Raw genomic sequence first — 19,596 nt, 5'->3', positions numbered from 1 at the left:
CTTTAGCCCGCGGATGTTGATAGGCTCCTCAGAGTGGAGGAAATGTCTCTCTGATGAAGGGCTGGAGGGCGCGGCTCCTGACCATCGTGGACCTGGCCTGGAAGACGCTTTTCATCGCAGGCACTAATGGCTCTACCTAATCAGGCCTGATTGGGGCTGCTAAATAAATACTCTCTCCATTCATAATATCATGTGTAACTTAAGACAAAATCAATACCTAGACTGAACACTAACAGCTAGAGGCAGAAAAAATGTCTCAGCTCTGGCTGCTTTACATTTCTTTTTCTTTTTTTCAGAATGTGACATTGGCATGGATTTTTCATACTTTCAAAATAAAGGCACATAGTTGAGGATTTTTCATATCTTTAAAAAGAAGCTCCTAAATATTACAATTTCAAACAGATTCATGCATGCAAACAAATCAGACGCTTTGTTCTAAGCTATCGATGCCCTCGTCAGCTAAATCTTATTCTCTCAAACTAACATTAGCAAGCTTATAAACCTGTTATTAAAAGCAATCTTCCTTCAAATCAATCTTTCAGAAGCAGGAGTGAATTTCAAGATAGTGTAAGCTCAAGGAAACAAAAAGGACTACAGCAACAGCGACGGTAATGACAATCAAAACTGGATCGGCAGATCGAAGAACAGTCATATTCAGCTAAACAATTAGCGCCAAATTATCAATCATAAATGAATCAAGGTGTCTCCCCAGGAGCCAAAGCTTGATAATAAACACTGGAGTCAGACTAGACTTATGTGGGTTTAGGAATAAATAAAGTGAACGACCCTGACATCAGCAGCTAGTAAAATGTTTGGCCGTGCGGACCGGTGGAGTATGTATGAAAGAGAGCTTTGTGTTATGAGAAATAAATACAGACGGGACACAATCATGTTTGAGTGCGAGTGTTATGTCAGAAGTTTCACAGCAGCAACATTTGACTGTGGTTTGAAGCCCTGTAAATTAAGTTAAATGTGCTTGATTTATCCTCTGCTCCCACGTTTCTGTAATTGCAAAACCATATAAAGCTGTAAAGCAGTAGCCTGTAAGCCAACCTGTAACACAGGCTTCTGCAACATCTGACCTGTTTACTGGGACAGACAGAAAGGATTTCTGGTTCCTGAAAATGCCACTGAAGGCGCCTAGAAAAGGACAGTCCCATGTGTATGTTGAAAAGAGATGTGGGTTTGGGGTCGGTTGGCGAGTTACTTGGCCAGTCTCCTCGCCACGTCTTTGTAGGCGGTCTCGATCTCGGAGTCAGCAGCGCAGGTGTTGGTGAATTCATCGCGCGTGTAGGCGCTCTTCAGATAGCGCCACACCCCCGACATGTCTGAGGGGATGTCGTAGTTGCGGTACTTCTTAGCAACAACCTGATAGAGAAGGCAAAGTTGTAACTTGTAACAATGTGAACTGAAGACAAACTGGATTTATTTTGTCAGACATTTTGAAATCCACCCCTGCAGTGCATTCCAGAAGGTAATTTTTTAGATGAGTTGTTGCAACTTGCTATTTTGCACCCTGCTTTCTCTTAGACAGTAAATGTCACATTCACTGTTTTCAGTTAATAAATGTAGAGTAAATGACTTTCAACTTTTTTTGGGGGGCTATGTTTTGTCATGTAAGTGATTTTGTGGAAAAAAAGAGGGGAGGAAAGAGAAAGCTGGTGTGAGTTGCTATACCTTATTCAAATATAAACTTAAAGGGATAGTTCAGATGTTTTGAAGTGGGGTTATAAGGTGCAGTACTAAGACGCAGATATTTTCCTGCGGTTTGGCCTCTCATTTACACGAAAACCCTGTTTTTATCACAGAAAATGATTATTTCTACTCCGGCCAAAGTGGAGATTTTGGAAAACTTTGTTTGCACGTTTGCATGTAAACTGAGACAAACGGAGGTTTAGGCAGCCAAGAGAGAGAAAGAGGACGTGATTGGTTGCTGTAGTTGCTATTGTCGGGATTCTGATTGGCTAACGTGGGCTTGAGCTTCTCGTTACACTGCCACCTACAGGTCTGGCGTGCTCTTGACTGCATTGAAGGCATATATACACGGGTATAAACGAACGCTTTTCTGAAAACCGAGAGGTAGAAATGTCCGTGTATGAAAATAGCCGGCCACGTGTAAACGTAGCATGAGACAAACGGAGGTTTAGGCAGCCGAGGAAGTGAGGAAGAGAATAGCAAGGAAGTGATTCTGATTGGCTAACGTGGGCTTGAGCTTCTGGTTACACTGCCACCTACAGGTTTGGCATTGACGTCATATATACACGAGGACGTGTAAACAAACACTTTTCTGAAAACGGACAGCTGTGCACAATGTTATTTTTGAAAACGGAGAGGTTGAAATGTCCGTTTATGAAAATAGCCGGCCACGTGTAAACGTAGCATATGTGTTAGTTTATATCAACAACGTAGGACCCTGAAAGGTTTGGAGGGATTTCCAAACGGTGGGTATACTGACCACCATCTACTGTAGTTACGAGACTGACTAGGGATAAGAAGCCTACTTCATTCAACCCCACTTCAAAAAATCTAAACTGGGGCGCTCGGATAGCTCACCTCGTAGAGCGCTCGGCCCATTCACAGAGGCTCAGTCCTCCCTGCAGCGGTTGCAGGATCAATTCCGACCTGTGGCCCTATGCTGCATGTCATTCGCCCTCTCTCTCACCCTTCATGTCTAAGCTTGCCTATCAAATAAAGGCCTAAAAATGCCACAAAAATAATCTTTAAAACATATATATCTATATAATCTATCCCTTTTTTAAATTATCTAAAAAAAATAAAAAAAAACTAAGACCACTAGCCGCTCAGTGATGTTGCTAATGCTAACATCAGCTTGCTAACATGCTCACAGTGACCACGCTAACATGCTGATGTTTAGATGGTTTAATGTTTACCATGTTCACCATCTTATTTTAGTGTATTAGCATGGTAACATTTGCTAATTAGCACTCAACACAAAGTACAGCTGAGGCTGATGGAAATGTCAGTAGTTAAGCAGTTATCAGGTAATAGACCTGCAGGTGGCCAAATTTCATGGCAATCCAACCAAAAGTTGTTAGGATATGTCTGGACTTTAGTTTTGGACCAACAGACCAACACCTACCTGTCCTCCAGTGGGTATTTCACTGTATGTTTTTTTTCTGTATGTATATTCCCGGGATGGCTGAAGCAGTGGTGTAGTCTAATGTATTGTAGTGGGTATACTGTACTGTATGTAAATATATTGGCCTATATATATGGGCCAGAATCTGCCTTGGGTGGGGAAGGGGCATATCATAATGGGGGGTCTGAGTGTCCTCCTCCAGGGAAATTTTCTGTTTTCTTTCTTTTACTTCATTTCTTGCATTCAGATACACTTTTATGCACCAATTTACGGTGGAAATACCTTTATCTGGCCTATGCGAAGAAAAAAACACAGATGCCAATTCAAAAGATATCAAAAATATAATGGAAGGTTTGTTGTTGCGTGTCATTGGGCATTTTGAAGTGGGTATATGGAAATCCTGGAGCTTTCTTAGTGGGTATACTGCGTATACCTGCGTATCAAGTAGACCACCACTGGGCTGAAGAAAGAAACAACTTCTCTAAAAATCCAGAGGGACTGACCCAAAGCTTGTTTTTCACTGGTTATATTTATACTGGAAATCTCTTAAAGTGATACCATGTTATTTTTTATATTATGTTTTATAGTTGAATGACTATTGGGTGCAGGAATTATCTTAAAATACCCTCAAACATTAGTACTTGACATTCAAAATAATATAAACCAAATACTTATTCTCAGTGATTTTAAATGAACCGATTAACATTAATGAATATTCCCAGCGGGTACACTCCCTCTTTACCTTGACTATGTGCAGTTTGGGCAGCAGGTTGCAGTCTGCGAGAGTGAGCTCGTTTCCATCGAGGAAGCACCGGTTGGAGCCCTTCTCCTCCTCCATGCTGTCTGCATCGATCTCATCTGGCAAGGCGCTGTTCAGGTAGTCATCCAGCTTCTTCAGGGCCTTGGTCAAACCTTTCTCTAGAACTGAACACACAGAAACACACAGAAGCATGGGTACAATACTGTTACAGGGTAAAGTGTGTGGCGATAACCTCACTAGGTGGCAGCACAGCAAAATATATGAGTCACAGCAGGCCTAAAATGCTGGACTCTGCTACTACCTAGTGGAGGAATATAATAAAGGCTGTGATATATTGTGTGTGTGTGTGTGTGTGTGTGTGTGTGTGTGTGTGAGAGTATGTGTGTGTGTGTGTGTGTGTGTGTGTGTGTGTGTGGGTCTGTGTGTGTAAATGGCATAAAATGAGCAGCCCACCGGCGTTGGCCTCTGGTTTGGTGTTCTTGATGTAGGCTGAGAACTTGGCGAAGATGTCATTTCCAGCTGTATTCGACTCTCGCTGCATGGCGGCCAGTTTGGGATACCTGAGCAGACGGGGGGGGGGTTGGGGGCAGATGCAGGAGACGCAGTCAGAGACTTAGGCAGACCAAACCATCTGGATAGCATTAACACCTGGACTGGAGCTCAGCTCAGACTCAAAGCATGTTACACACTCGCACCGAGTTGGCCGCATGCCCCCTAAGCTCTCTCACACTAAGGTCCATTTATAATGCAAAAAACTTTACAGGCAATAAAAGAGAGATTTAGTTGATCTGACGTTTTTTCTCTGCAACTGCTCACACACTGGCTCTGATTTTCTTTTCGTCTTGGTGGGAATGACAATAACAAAAAAACAATAAACCTGTCTTATTTTTTTTTCTAAAATTACACCAATACTGTGGCTCAATAAAGCACATGTAGTTCTTTTTTTGTGTGCCTAGGATGCATATATACTCATTCACAAAAGTTTTACAACAGCCATAAACAACAAACGTTATAAACGTTATATCAGTTCACATCAGTCTTCATTAAATGCAGCACATATTCACTTTTATTGGACTGAAATGTTTCCTGCCCTTTCAACAGTGTCGCTGCAGTGAAATAAATCAAGCCAAAAGCAGCGTGAGTGTAGTCAGCGATACTATAAACTACGTGTTGTTAAACCTTCCAGTTGAATTACTTTGGAGGACAGAGCGTTTCCTCCAGGAACTCCTCGATCTTGTTGATATCGGTCTTGACTTCTCCGTTGAAGGTCAGGAAAGGAGGGTGTGTCCCTGGAGCCAGGTTGTGCAGATCTGCTGGCTTTCTGCACAGGACAAAGGGAAAGCAGTATGGCATAAGGGAGTGCATACGCTTTTGTGAGCTGGAAGCTTGCACTCAATGTATTCTTAACCTTTTGAGGTCAACGGTGGTGACGTTGAACACGACTCCTTTGAGCCAGAGGACCATGAAGAGGCGCTGAGAGAAGGGACAGTTGCCGATGCTTTCTCCATCGTTGCCTGCCTGCACACAAACAAGACGAGAGAACAACAAGTCAGGGAAATGAAATATGACACGGTGCAAATATAGCCATAGACGTAAAGTTACAATCTCCAAGATCTCCGTTTCATTCATATTCATATTGCGATAGGCAATAGGGGCTTTACAAACATTTATTTAAATGAAAATCTTCCAAGATTGTTATGTTACGTCCTAATTCAATCCCGTCAGCTCATTGGCCGCCGGCCGGGGTGGCTGGTGGCCTATCCACGTCACAGGGCCCAAAGCGGAAGCCAGACAGTGGGACTGGGGTTCAGTCTGAGGATGTCATGTGACGGCGGAAACAGGCAGGATAAGAGGATCAGAGTTCATGTTATGTTATGTCCGCGTCTTCAGTGTATAACAACAGGCTGCTGAGGACAGGCTGGGCTGGAGGACAGGCTGGGCTGGAGGACAGGCTGGGCTGGAGGACAGGCTGGGCTGGAGGACAGGCTGGGCTGGAGGACAGGCTGGGCTGGAGGACAGGCCGTGGAGCAGCTGAGTACGGCGCCGGAGTCATAACGCAAGGTTCAGTCTGGGCGGTCCAGCGTTTGCTTCTGTTTTCAAATGTGCGAGCACAATCCAGCTCTGTTGTAAAAACCTAGATAAAATGAGAGTGAGCTTTCCCCGAGTTGGTTATGCCGTGACACTTACTTTAAGTCAACACATGTTTGACATTATGGCTGCAATGAGTTGGTGAATAATCGATTAGTCAATCAACAGAAAAATGCCAATAATTTTATTGATTTCAGGCTCTCATTTTTGAGGATTTGCTGCTATATATATATATATATATATATATATATATATATATATATATATATATATATATATATATTTATTTTGACAATTATTTTATTACTTTATTAATTACTTTATTAATTATTTACTTTTGTGAATGATATATATATATATATATATATATATATATATATATATATATATATATATATATATATATATATATAAATAAAATAATAAAAAAACTGAGGATTAGAAACATACACATGAATAAGCTGGCAGTCAGATATGGCTTTTGTTTAACAAGCAATTTCTTTTTGTGTTCTGATCTTTGTCAGACCACAGTTCTGTGCCCCAGATCTGCACCCCAGAAGCTAGAAGGGATAACATGTCTTGCTCCAGCTCAGAAGGAGCTTAAACTCAAACCTTCATGAGGAGCTGTTGGGGAAAATCTTTAATGGCAAGGTCATCTCTCTGAGAACAGACTTGCTACTAACAATGAAATACGTATTGGATTTAGTTTAGATTGTTATCTTTGACTTTGATTTGACCGGTAAGGTTGTTCAGAGAAGTGTCATGAGTTGTATAAATGTAAACACTACAAAAACACACATAAATACGTCACCCTTGAAACCAATTTATGATAAGGGGAGAGTCAAACCAAAAGTACACTCTGGGCATCAGTATTATTCTATTTGTACTAAATGGGGTAGATTTGGGCATATAACAAAAGCAGTATACTCTCGTTGTCAGCTACCAAAAAGAAAAACAAAATTGTGGCATGTCTCCAAATGGTTTTAAAATAAGTTCATCAAGGGCTCCAGAGGCTTTATTGCTATAAATAACCACATACTGTAGTTTGCAGGTTTTTCTCTCTACAGCGACACTACTGATATAATCACTTTGTGACTTTACGTGGTGATATCATGTGTCGGCATGTATGGAAACGCCGAAGAGCATCGGCAGTGACACCTGACCCACTGGCCCATCTGAATTATACATAGTGATTCCATCAGCTGGTTCACTGGCCGACGGGGCACAGGGTGCAGGGTCAGACCTGCAGGCCTGCAGTCCCAGAGAGGTTCACAACACACGGCACAATAAGTGCAATGACCTCACGGGTCAACAGAGATTTAGCAGTGGAGATAGTTTCCTTTTATTTACTATATTAAGAAATATGGAGATATGGAAATTAAACAATTTAAGAAACCAGTAGATGCATTTAATTATGTGCACTTCTGTTATTACTATCCTTGAGATGGCAAATATCATAAACAAATGATTCACTTAAATGCAGTCTCTTCACAAATAAAAAGATACTACAGTGGAAAACATTTTGCCATTCAGTTCATGGCCCGACAGTACACCGCTCCTAGCAAACGCCAGAAAACAGAGCTGTCGCTCTAAAAGTAGCTGAGCCGACTGTATGTACGCCAGCCATTGATGCTCAGCGCTGTAATGCAGCCTGAGTGCATGCAATGCTTCTGTCCGTGCATTGTTATGGCTAGGCTCAGCGGCACGGCGGTAACACAATACACAACCGCTGATAATAGCCAATCAAGATCTAGAACACCGAGGACAAAAGCTGTCACACACACAACTGGGCCTGTAGGCAGAAGGAGCATGAGGGCATGGAGCCGCTGAGAGATCTGATGATGAGTGGGCTCCACTGGAGGCAATGTGACTTCATATGATCCTGCACATACACATGTATACTTTACTATAACTGGGTTTTGGTGTTCTTGGTTTGTCTTACCACACATGTTAAATGAGAATGACTATGATAATGTAGCATTACCAGTGCAGTGTAAACTAAACAATTGCTCATGTTTTTCTTATGCGTTTAAGTTAGTCGTTAATTAATTAACTTTGAATGCACTTTTTTCCCAGTAGAAAGATCAGATGCCCACGCTCAGAGTAATATTTTGAATTGAATTATATCTTGCCATTTAATTTCCAGTATGCCGTTTTCTTTTCTAAAGCACTTTATGAAAGCTATTACAATACTTTTCTCATTAAATTGAACATAATGTTACAATTTGCCCAATAAGTACCATGCTTTAAAAATATCTAAAGCATGCCACTACAGTAAGAGAAAAAAAAAAATGTGACTCTTATCACAAATAACTGACACAATGAAGTGTTTCAGCTATTTTGAAGAATAATGTAGGCAAAATGTGCCAGTGTTAAGCACTGGTAAGTAACAAAGTAATTTAGTATAACATATTTCATAAGGTTGGAGGACTTAAAAGAGAGAGAGAGTTGAAGAAGAATGGTCAAAATTGATGCAGCACAAGACGACATATCCTGACTTTTATTCTCAATTATCAAGCCCCCAAAAATGCTGCATCCCACAATGCAACCAATGACATTGTCTTTCATTGGATAACCACATATATATTGAATAGATGGAACAGTGAAAATCTAAATTGTGTGCAGGGCTGAGGTCATTAAAGGAGGCGCAGCCCTGTAGGATAGCTCTCTGTCCATCTAGGTCACATCTCAGATGGCAGCATGAGGAAAAATCATATCTGGGCTGCAGCTGCTATGGAAACCACTCCATATACAAGGTTTGTGCATCAGACTGGCTCTGTACTTACCACACCTCACACAGAGCCAAAGGTGAGTTTGGTTTCATTAGGGAACAACAATCTGCCAGTGATACTGACAGAGTATCAGCTTGAAAGAGTGACAGCTTAAAACAACGTGTCAAACTCAAGGTCCGCGGGTCGAACCCGGGCCCTCACAAGTTTGGATTTGGCCCACATATCAATATAGGTGTTGTTCACCAAACCAAAAAGATGGGAAACCAAGCAGAATTTGGCAGATTTGCCGACTTTGAACCTCAGAAATTCCCACAGAACCAAAGAATTTTCATGTGTGGTAACCTGCTTTTAAAAATAGGCTCGTTCGAGATGAGCCAGATCTGCGCAGAATCGATCACCGCCGATCGGCGCCCAATGCATGCCGGTTAGATTCGTGTCCGACTTGATCCCGACTTGCTCTGACGTCATGCACACGTGGGCAACGATAACCTCACGAGATCAAGGCGGCTGCCGTTCTGAGACGCAGGCAGCGCAGTTGCTTTTCACCGACTGCAAGAGCCAGTCGGACCCAGGGCATGCTGGGAAACATCTGGCTCTCAGCTGATCTAACAGCTGATTGGTTCAGAATCAACTCAACATGATGATGTTTTACAGTTTTTTACAATCACTTTGCTACTAATTTCAGAACCTTGACATCATTTTTCAAAACTCTTGACACAAAACTCACAACCAATGATCAAAATGCACATTTTTCAAATCTCTAACACTTTTTTCAATTGCTTGGATACAATGCACATATCATTTGTTCATTTAACAAAGATCACCTGTTCAATATGACACAACTTAACATCAAAGTACTACTATTTCAAAAAGCAATTCACACATTACATTTTAGATAATTGTCTATTCATTCCATTACAATCATCTAACTATCAATCGATACAACTACTCAAAATGATAAGTAACTAATGCATAATTGTATGGAAACAGACAAACAATATTCCATGTTTAGATCATGAAAGTTTCAAGATAACGAGATTCACATGTCACCAATTAGCGTGGATCATGAAACAATTAGACTACATCATCTATGGATGTAATATTTCATCATCATTCTTTACTGTAATGTACTACTGTTTATCAGACACTGTTTCTATAGTACCATGTACCAACTTTTCAGACTCTTTACAGTATTTACAGTACTGCACTGTATGGATTCAGGCCCTTGGAATTGCTTGTCCAATTCTGCCAACTTGTTACTGATGATTGAGATATATAATTTACAGTCATGTGAAAAAATTAGGACACCCATGCTAAAGTTGACTGAAAAGAGGAATACAAAAAAACATATATTGCAAATTGATCTTAATGCCTTAATTAAAAAAATGAGGGAAAATCCAATCTTTAAGGACACCATTTTCTTTGTGAATGAATAATGTATCGGAAATAAATAAATGTTCTTCCTTAAAATACAGGGGGCATAAGTAAGTACACCCCTATGTTAAATTCCCATAGAGGCAGGCAGATTTTTATTTTTACTGTAAAGGCCAGTTATTTCATGGATCAGGATACTATGCATCCTGATAAAGTTCCCTTGGCATTTGGAATTAAAATAGCCCCCCATCATCACATACCCTTCACCATACACCATTAAGATCAATTTCCAAAGATGATTTTTTTATTCCTCTTTTTAGTCAACTTTAGCATGGGTGTCCTAATTTTTTCTCATGACTGTATATATACTTTATTTATAGAGTACTGTATGTCTGTTGTCGTTGCAAATGAGAATTTGTTCTCAATCGACTTACCTGGATAAATAAAGGTTAATATAAATATATATATATATATATATATATATATATATATATATATATATATATATATATATATATATATATATATATCTACCACATTGGTATGCAGTATTCACTCTACTACTGCAGTACTTTAACAGGGATGTATTTACTTGTAGTACCATAATGAAACATGTATCACCTATTTTGTACTACAATATTTAATGATTGTACAAGCGATGACCCAGTGAAACTATGGGTAGCTTATGTGTGGGTGATCTAAAGTAACGTTTCAATGGTATTTCACAATATATTTGTTTTTTGAACCAGTGATTGTGCAAGTGCAAGATTTCTTTAAAGATATGAATGCCCAATGCAATGTTTTGAACATTGGACAGTCTGTGTTACAAGTGATAACTGTTTTGAGTTTTGTGTCTAGAGTTTTGAAAAATGACATCAAGGTTCTGAAATTAGTAGCAAAGTGATTGTAAAAAACTGTATATAAACTTTTTTATTGATTTTGAATTGGAGGGATTTTAACTGCTACTTGTCTGATTTAAAAGTTTATTCTGTACAAACCACATGTTGTGTGGCTGGTAGTTACGTTTAGTAGTCAGAGAGACTAAATCTGTTCATATTACGGATCATCTACAGTCGGTTGTTAATTAAAATCAGCAACATATTGCATGTAGAGCATTGTGGGAGCTACTATGTCATAATAAAACAACTGGATATTGTGTACAAACTGATATATGGGTCTGATAACATTTTATTAAATCGGAATCGGACCACCAGTGTTTCTGTGACTTCCTGTTCAGCCTGAAGGCTGCTGGAAACAGCTGGAAACCGTCCGGCTTGACAGCGGATTTTTGTCACCGCCCCCCGCTGCTGCCGCCTGCTCTGGTCCACTTTACAGGCGAGGCGCAGTTCATCTCGAACGAGCCTAATGTAATTATTGTTTTGCTTGATTTGCAAACTTCTCTGATAGCTAAGGAACTTTTTGCTGACTTTTTAGGGCTTTATGTGGACCAAACTGTAAGTAAGAAGGCTACATGAGCCATGCAATAATTGTCAAAAACCTTCACTTTTTCGCTTAAATAAAAGCATGTCCAACTATGACTTTCGAATCACTAACTAAATGTAAGACAGAGCACAAAAGATCTAGCTACAGCATGGTGCTTTCGAGAAATAAGAGTTTCATGCACCTGAACAACAGGAGAATATTGTGAATGGCTTAGAAGGCGATACAAGCCGAGTGTCAGTGAACTTTCAGTTACCTAGCTGAGCGGTTTCCTAGGAGGTGGATTGGCTGAAAGCCGCCTCTACACCAGCTAATTGGGTCAGTGCATCCAGGCAGCACATCAGCGATGAGCCTTTCCACCAGCGTTCACCTCACCTGCCTCAGGTATATTCATCTGCCTCTAACATTTCCCACAGAGCCTCAAGTGCATCTAACTGTGGAGAACAAAACACCACAGCTGTTCCTACTGATGCTGGCACTTCCAAAATGGCACTTTCTGTTCATGTTTGCTCTATTTCAGGTGATAATCTGGAACATATATTGATCAGTGATTGCCTACACAAACATATTAACAGGGACACTTGAATATAACAGAGCAGAGTGGCTGATTCAATTGACTCTGGAGTAATATGGAGTAAAGCTACCACAGCGAGCAGCAACAAGCAGCTTCAGTATCACTGTCACAACAATCCTGGGTCAACCTAGAGAATGGTGTGCCAGTGCCACGGTAACTCTACCTCTACTATTGAGTTACACAAGCTTTCCATAACACATTGGTGCAACACTGAAAATCCTGCTCATATACTGTCTCCATCTTCCATCAAAACGTAACTTTAGAACATTCTGTAACCATAGTTCTGTCTCTGCCTTACCTTGACAAAAAGCTCGATATCAGGGTCTCTGTCTTGACTGTTAGTGGACATGATGCCTGGTTCTGGCTGTCACTTTGATTCTTTTCTCTTTTTTAACTGCAGTCCTTATCCTTGGAGGTCTACATCCTCCAGAAAAAGATGACGAAAACCCAGATTATCCTCTCTCAGCTGACAGTGATCCCTCACACCTTAAGACGCTGTTTTTTGGTTTCCCTGAATAAAGATCTCCAACACCTTTTTGGTGTCTTCTCCCTTGTTTGTGTCCTGTCCAGGTGGCAGGTAGAGCCTTGCGCTCTGATTTAAACACAGATGGAGAGCAGAGCTAGCTCTCACTGACTGACACAAAGTGGAAAACAGGTGTCATTCTATAACCAGGGGGGTGGAGTCCCATCCCTCTCTTCCCACCACTGCAACCAAACTCCCCTCTAACACACACACCACTACCATCACCGCCCCTCTTATCTGTCTCGTTTCTCCTAAACTGGTCACCTCACTCTCTTCTTTTTCTCTTGGCTTCTTGGGGTCAGATCAGATTGACTTTTCTTTGGCACATCACATCATGTCAAAAATATAATCGCTCTTGAGTTAACCTAAATGTCAAAATAATGTGCTAAAAAAAGGCATGATATTTGTGTCACTTTCTGTCAGTTTTTGAGTGAGCGAGCAGCCGCATTTATATTTAATGCGTGTTCACATGTCTGACTCTGGCAGAATGAGGCAGGTTATATTTGATCACCGGCAGGGGAGAGGATTCTTCTGTGAATTATTGATGCTTGGCTTTGGTTTTGAGGCAGGAATTGGCATTCATTTACGGAAAAGGGCGTATGTAGGGGATCAAAAATATAAGCAGGTCTGTCTGACTGCAACAATCTTCATCAGCACACATTGAAGAAATTGAGAGGTGCTCACTATTAGCTTAATTTGCACTGGCACAGAGTTCTGAGAGACGTCTCCCATCTCTCATCATTTGTGATCAGATGAAAGCACGAAGAGGAGAGAAGCTAGAGCTAATTTTTAAAACCGTTTCTATTTATAGGGCAGCCCCCTCTCCTGGCTGACATACCAACATGCAGCTCAAACCAATTACTGGGCCACAGTGTTCATTATCAGTTTTTACGAGGGGAAAATTTACTTTCTAAATGTGTTATTTTAGGTTTCATTTCTATAGGCCTTCATCAAAGTTACAGTCTCAATAGGCCTCACAGCACCCACATGAGGAAAACAATTCATTATAATGAGCTGAGCCAAAAGTCTTTTTAGATCTTATTCAAAAGTCTTCCAACTGCCAGATTTAGCATCAATAAATGGAGAAAAAAAACTCATTCCAAATGGGCACAACTCTATGTCTTTGCACTATCAAATGTTTGCAAATTTATTGAAAAGAAAAAAAACTGAAATATCACATTGACAAAAGTATTCAGACCCAGGTTCAGATTATTTTATTTATACTTGTAGGTAAATTTGTTGCGCCGTTAAAAAGTGAAGGGCATCCATGACCCTTCAAGCTGTGACACTTGTAACTCGGCTCTGGTGCCTCGCATTTCTCTTGAGGATCTTTTAGATGTTTCTACACCTTGATTGGAGTCCACCTGTGGTAAATGCATTTGATTGGACATGATTCGGAAAGACAAACACCTGTCCATATAAGGTTTCAGCTGACAATGTGTAACAGGAGCACAGTGTTAGAAGTTTGGAACAACCAGGACTCTTTCTAGAGCTGGCCACCTGGCCAAACTGAGCAATTGGGGGAGAAGGGCCTTTGAAAAAGAGGTGACCAAGAACCTGATGGCTACTCTGACGGAGCTCCAGAGATCCTGTGTGGTGATGGAAGAAAACTTCCAGAAAGACAACCATCACTGCAACGCTACACTTATCTGGGCTCTGTGGCAGAGTGGCCAAGACGGAAACTCCTCCTCTCCTCAGTGAAAGACCCATGAAAGCCTGCTTGGAGTTTGCATGAAAGCACCTGAAGGACTCTTAGAATGTGAGAAACAAGATGCTCTGGTCTGATGAAACTAAGATTTAACTGTGTCATCATGCTGTGGGGGTGTTTTTCAGCAGCAGGGACTGACTGGTCAGGGTTGAGGGAAAGCAAAGTATAAAGTACACAGATATCACTAATGAAAACCTGGTCCAAAGCAATCTGGGCCTCAAACTGGACTCAAGGTTCACCTTCCGACAGGATAATGACCCTAAGTGCAGAGCCAAGACAATGCAGGAGTGGCTTTCATTGAATATCCTGGAGTGGGCCAACCAGAGCCTCGACTTGAACCAAATCGAACATATCTGGAGAGACCTGCAAATGGACGTCCACTGACTGTCCCCATCCAACCTTACAGAGAATGAAAAGATCTACAGTGAAAACTGGCAGAAAATCGACCAATCCAGGTATGCAACTAAAGCCTGTCTCGTCATACCCAAGAAGTATGGAGTTAAGGGTCTTGATACTCGTGTCAATGTTAAGTGGTATATCAGTAGTAGTTTTATTTTTTTATAATTTGCTAAAACTTCTAAAAAAATCCTGCTTTGCTTTGTCTTAATAGTGAATTGAATATAGATTGACGAGAGAAAAAATAATGTAAAGGATTTTAGCATAAGGCTAACAGCCCCAAGCTTGACAATGGAGTTCACAAAGTACTTTGAAAAGAGAGCTGCGGAAGTGGCTAGGGATTAAGCTAAAATTAATGTACAACACAGCTTTTTCTTTTTTTCAATATTGAGCGAGTGGCTTTGAGCAGGGGAGCAGAGGAAACTAACAGCCCTGTGAGAGAGGAGTGTACATTCTTACAATTCACATGCTGAACGTTGCATAGAAAAGTGGCTGCCGCTCTAACCATCCTGCCATGTTGATTTGAGTGGGAATCTTTTTTTCTACTCTCTATTTCTATGGGTTTAACATTGTTGATTTCACTTGACAGCAGTATCAATCTTCTCATCTAACTCTCTGCAAAACAGCAAATAAACACATTCCCCAAAATGTCTGAAAATCCCATTTTTAAGGATGTCTAAATCCTTGATTATCATAAGAGTTCAGAACAAATAGTCTTGTTTGTGTGTCCCCCTTGAGACAAAAGGAAGCTTAAATCACTGACTTGTTGGGTTAATCATTCACCCGCACCTCAAACAGTAACCAACATTTTGTATCTTTCCGGAGCCAAGGTGGAGAGGAGTGTTTGAACTCTCGCCTTGTGTTGACACACTTGCCAAATGTGACAATCCAACATCTCATCTTGTCAATATAAGCATCGTCCTAATGAACAATCCGTGACCACAAACTCTATAAAAAATGATTTTTATATGGCCTTTCAGGCTGTGCCAGTGATCTTGCACAGTTAGTGCATAAACCTAGCTTGTTCAATATAAGAATATAAAAAATGGAAAAAAAAAAAACACTTGTGATAGTGATCGCCTATTCTGCCATGGCCTGCATTATCACAGACCGCAGATAAGGAGCCATGTAGGCTTTCCACATAGACCGGTAATGTCCGTACTCCCCTCCCTGCTTTTATAGTGCAGTTTGGTTTATGGCCATTGTTGAAGATTAAACTGTTGGGAAATCACCCACGGGTTGGAAAGGATGTGTGGCAGGGTGGTATACGGAGAAGGGACCAAGTCTGTTGTCCCTCTCATGGTGAACTATGGTCCACAGTTGTGTTCTAACAACATTAAAATAGCATATCCCAAATCCGACCAATGCTGTTTCTCATCAAGACGATGGGTAAAAATCAGCTGCAAGGACAGATATACATGTATAGTGCAATAAGGTTTCTTTATGACGTGATAAAAGACATCAAATCTTTATTTTTTTTTTTTTATGAGAATTTTCCCTTGGTAAAAGTCACAACAATGGACATTCAATATGTTCTTCATATTCATGAAATGAAATGTTGGATTTGGCAAAAGCTAAAGGTGAATGCTCTTTCTGGAGTTAGCCCCAGTCCCTGTCACAACTACAGGAGGATGTTTGGATCACATCAACAAATCATCATCCAGGTCAGATTGTAGCAATTACTTTGTTTGTTTGCAACTCATCAGTCTTGATTGCACACCCCTATTCTCATGACCATGGCCTCTGCTGATACAATACAAAGACAATTTTAAGATTTAGCACAACCTACTACTGTCGTTCCCTATTACAAGGCCCGGGGTGAGCTCAGACAGAGCTCCTTAAACCCAGCCCATTGACTCTCAATCTCTGTTGCCCAATCAGCAAAGTGACCCCTGCATGTGCTGATAGAGCAGTCTGTGAGGTGTACTATCAGAAAAGCAGCAAAACACACACAGCGGGATTTGCTCAAGCATGGAGTTCACAAGCCATTTCTAAGGCCATACAGTAAACGAGTTAATTATTACATCAGGCTGCCCCCTGAATAAAGTCACTGACAAAGCTTCTGATACAAAGATCACTGCTTCTATGAGATTTCTTACTGAAATCAATACCTGTCATGTATATTTCTGATAATACTTCTATTTATAGTAAATTTTCATATAATAACTGATTTTAAAAAGTGTAATTTATTGAACTTAAATAACCTCTACAGCAAGTTAGGCTTCAGCAGTAAACGATGTGTATGCTCTCTGGCTGTAAATAAGTTGATAATATTTCTATGGTTAGTTTTCCGCATAGTAGTTAGACACCCTAGTTTATAGTGCTTGAGTATTGTCTCTTCTACAACATCGTTATTATAGTTCTGTTTCTTCTTTACATTTTTATTTTGTATGTTTCTTACGCTTAATATGACCTGCAAATGGAATCCATAAAGTCAAATTTCTTGACAGTCTAAATTTACGTAGCAAATGTATTCAAATCCGGATCTTGATAGGGAAATGCCTTAGCCTATTGGTCACCGCTTCCGATTATTTTATAGGATTATCATATGACCTCAGAGGCTAACTTACTTCGACTAGTCACATTCATGGCTCACTCAGGCAACATACGGTTGATGTTACACTTCTTTGGAATTGCACTGGTCTTTGATACATGGCAGATATTGCTATACAATAATCAATGTTATGTTCTCTAAATGCAGACCATGTCAGTTTGTTGATACTTGTATTTAAGGGGAATTAAAGTCCATAATGTAATTGTGTTGGGTTTTCCAGTGGTGGAAAGTAACAAAGTACATTTAATCAAGTGCTGTACAATTTTGAGATGCCTGTAGGCCTACTTAAGTGTTTCCATTTTCTTCTACTTTATACTTCTACTCAATTCAGTGGACTACAGTATATTGTACATTTTACTCCTACATGTATCTGAAAACAATAATGCCAAATGTAATCAATGCATAAATCATGATGTATTATTAAAGGTTAAGATAAGACTTTATTGACCCTCCAGGTGTAAATTCACAAGCTACCCAGCGATATATAAAGATATTAAAATGAGACCCAGCTTCACCTTTACTAGCTGCAACATTATAGTGATGTAGCCTACACATTATATTCCAATAATATATATTCTAAAAGGGGCCATGCATATTGATTATTTTTTGGTAATTTATAGCCTAGCTATAATTTGATGCTAATTTTGAAAAATCTGAACCCTAACACCAAAGAAACAGGAGTTGTGCTAGAGGATCCAAAAAAAAAAAAAAAAAAAAAAAAAAGCTCCCAGCACAGGGAAGTTTACATAAGACAAGATGGCTTCAAGGAGCCTTTTGGCAAATCGGATATTGCTGCGGAGTTAATCACTAATCAAAGTGAAAACCAACTTGAATCCAGCTGCTTTCATGGTGTGATGCCTCATGCTGAACAGTGAGGCTGAAGCAAGCTGATGCCTGACCCGGCATCAGGTTAAACCCTGCGGAGAGTGCTCGTAGTCTACTTCTTACCTTGACGAACAGAGAGATGTCAGGCTGGCTGGGGTCTGCCGGCGCTGCGCTGCTCTCATCCACAGTGTCATTCTCCAGAGTTTTCAGGCTGTAGTCGACAGACTCCTCCGGCGTGCTGTCACTGCTGGGGAGTGTGTACGCCATCAGCATCCCATTCTCCGCGTTATCCTCTTCCTGGATCCTCCGCTGGATCGGCGGGTCGTCGCACGGGTCTCCGGGGGAGGCGGAGGATGCTGAGGAGGCCGATGAACGCCTGGATCCGTCGTGCGCCTCGCCGTTCATTTCCTCCACCTGTCCCTCCGGCTCCACACTCACCTCTGCCACTCCCTCTGGTTTAGCATCTTCGTCGTCGCTGGATGAAGAGGACGAGCTGCTCTGTTTTCCCACGTCTCTGATGTCCATGTATACCGGCGAGCTGCGCTCTTCCTCGGCACAGACGTGGACCTGCACTTCGCTGTACAGCCGTTCCTTCGCCGCGCAGGAGGAGTTCTCGTATTTGGGCTCTGGGTCGGGGCTGTCTGCTCCATCAGGGCGCTCTTCATGATCAATAGTCTCCTCTACGGTCTCATATATGTTCTCCATGTTTTGCTGGGATGGTTTTGTTTGTAGAGTGCTGAAGTGTTGGCACACAGTCTGCCTGCCTCTGCCTGACTGAGCGCCTGCACGGTAAAGTCCAGCGATAACTCGCACGAGACCTTTGATCCTGCGAGTTAAAAAGTGATTTATGCAAAAGCTGAGGCCTGTGCCTTCAAGGACATATTGACAGTGAGAAAACATGTGCAAGGAGCACTTAGAACTGCAACTTTTTGTCTTGAGTTTGTTTTCACTCAAGTTAACCTACTCCAATTTGGAGTCATTAATAATCCAAATTTTACAAAGTTACAATTTAGAATTTTCAACTCTGTTAATTGACCAAGCTAACCGAAGTTTCTTACTTTTGAACGAGCAATTTAATATTTTTCAGGACTATAGTTCACTCTAGTTGAAGCAAGAGGCGAGCTTGGTTCGTTGCTTCACATTTACTGTTCATGTTGATATTTTAAGGACTGTACACAAAGGTCAGAATTGGAGGGGGGTGATGAAGGGTGAAGGGAGGAGTCTGACATTTTTAGGGCATTTTATATTTGTGTGTGTTCCATTTTTATTAATTCAGTGACCGTAATAACGGTTTAATTGGAAGGTCTTTATTTAACAATCAACTGCCAGTTATGTTGTTTGTCAAGAATTTGGCAAATGTATAATTCCAGCTCTAATGTGATGTGTGATATTATTCTATTTTCATAATCAAGATTCAAATTAGGTTATGCAATAGTTATTTTATAATGAAATGAATTGCACCAATTCAGTAATCTATTTTCGAGATATTGGAGGGGAAGGTAGTGTTGCATTTTCTTTCTCA

General features: G+C 40.8%; 1 protein-coding gene across 2 annotated transcripts; it reads right to left on the bottom strand.

Moving 5' to 3' along the window:
• Positions 1 to 392: 392 nt before the first annotated feature.
• On the bottom strand, positions 393 to 18,539 carry clic5b (chloride intracellular channel 5b). Of its 2 annotated transcripts, none has more exons than XM_028604550.1 (6): positions 18,198 to 18,539; positions 5,269 to 5,378; positions 5,056 to 5,181; positions 4,314 to 4,420; positions 3,843 to 4,024; positions 393 to 1,368 (listed from the first exon to the last, which is right to left on the bottom strand). In XM_028604550.1, exons 1-6 carry the CDS (start codon positions 18,477 to 18,479, stop codon positions 1,204 to 1,206), a joined length of 972 nt encoding a protein of 323 aa, XP_028460351.1. In that variant the 5' UTR covers positions 18,480 to 18,539; the 3' UTR covers positions 393 to 1,203. The 2 variants fall into 2 exon arrangements, with proteins under 2 accessions (XP_028460351.1, XP_028460353.1); XM_028604552.1 differs by lacking the exon at positions 18,198 to 18,539 and adding an exon at positions 12,367 to 12,417.
• Between the last annotated feature and the right edge of the window lie 1,057 nt (positions 18,540 to 19,596).

Source organism: Perca flavescens, chromosome 18 (genome assembly GCF_004354835.1).
Source record: "Perca flavescens isolate YP-PL-M2 chromosome 18, PFLA_1.0, whole genome shotgun sequence".
Taxonomy (NCBI): Eukaryota; Metazoa; Chordata; class Actinopteri; order Perciformes; family Percidae; genus Perca; species Perca flavescens.
This window is presented reverse-complemented; position numbering and strand designations above follow the sequence as displayed.

Bases quoted from the DNA above. Each gene is read 5' to 3' on its own strand.
- clic5b (XM_028604550.1), bottom strand. From the start codon at position 18,479: ATGAACGGCGAGGCGCACGACGGATCCAGGCGTTCATCGGCCTCCTCA. The intron at 4,421-5,055 runs GTAATTCAACTG...CCGTCTGCTCAG, and splicing joins GAAACGCTCTGTCCTCCAAA to GTATCCCAAACTGGCCGCCA. The intron at 1,369-3,842 runs GTAAAGAGGGAG...CTTCTCTATCAG, and splicing joins CCAAACTGCACATAGTCAAG to GTTGTTGCTAAGAAGTACCG.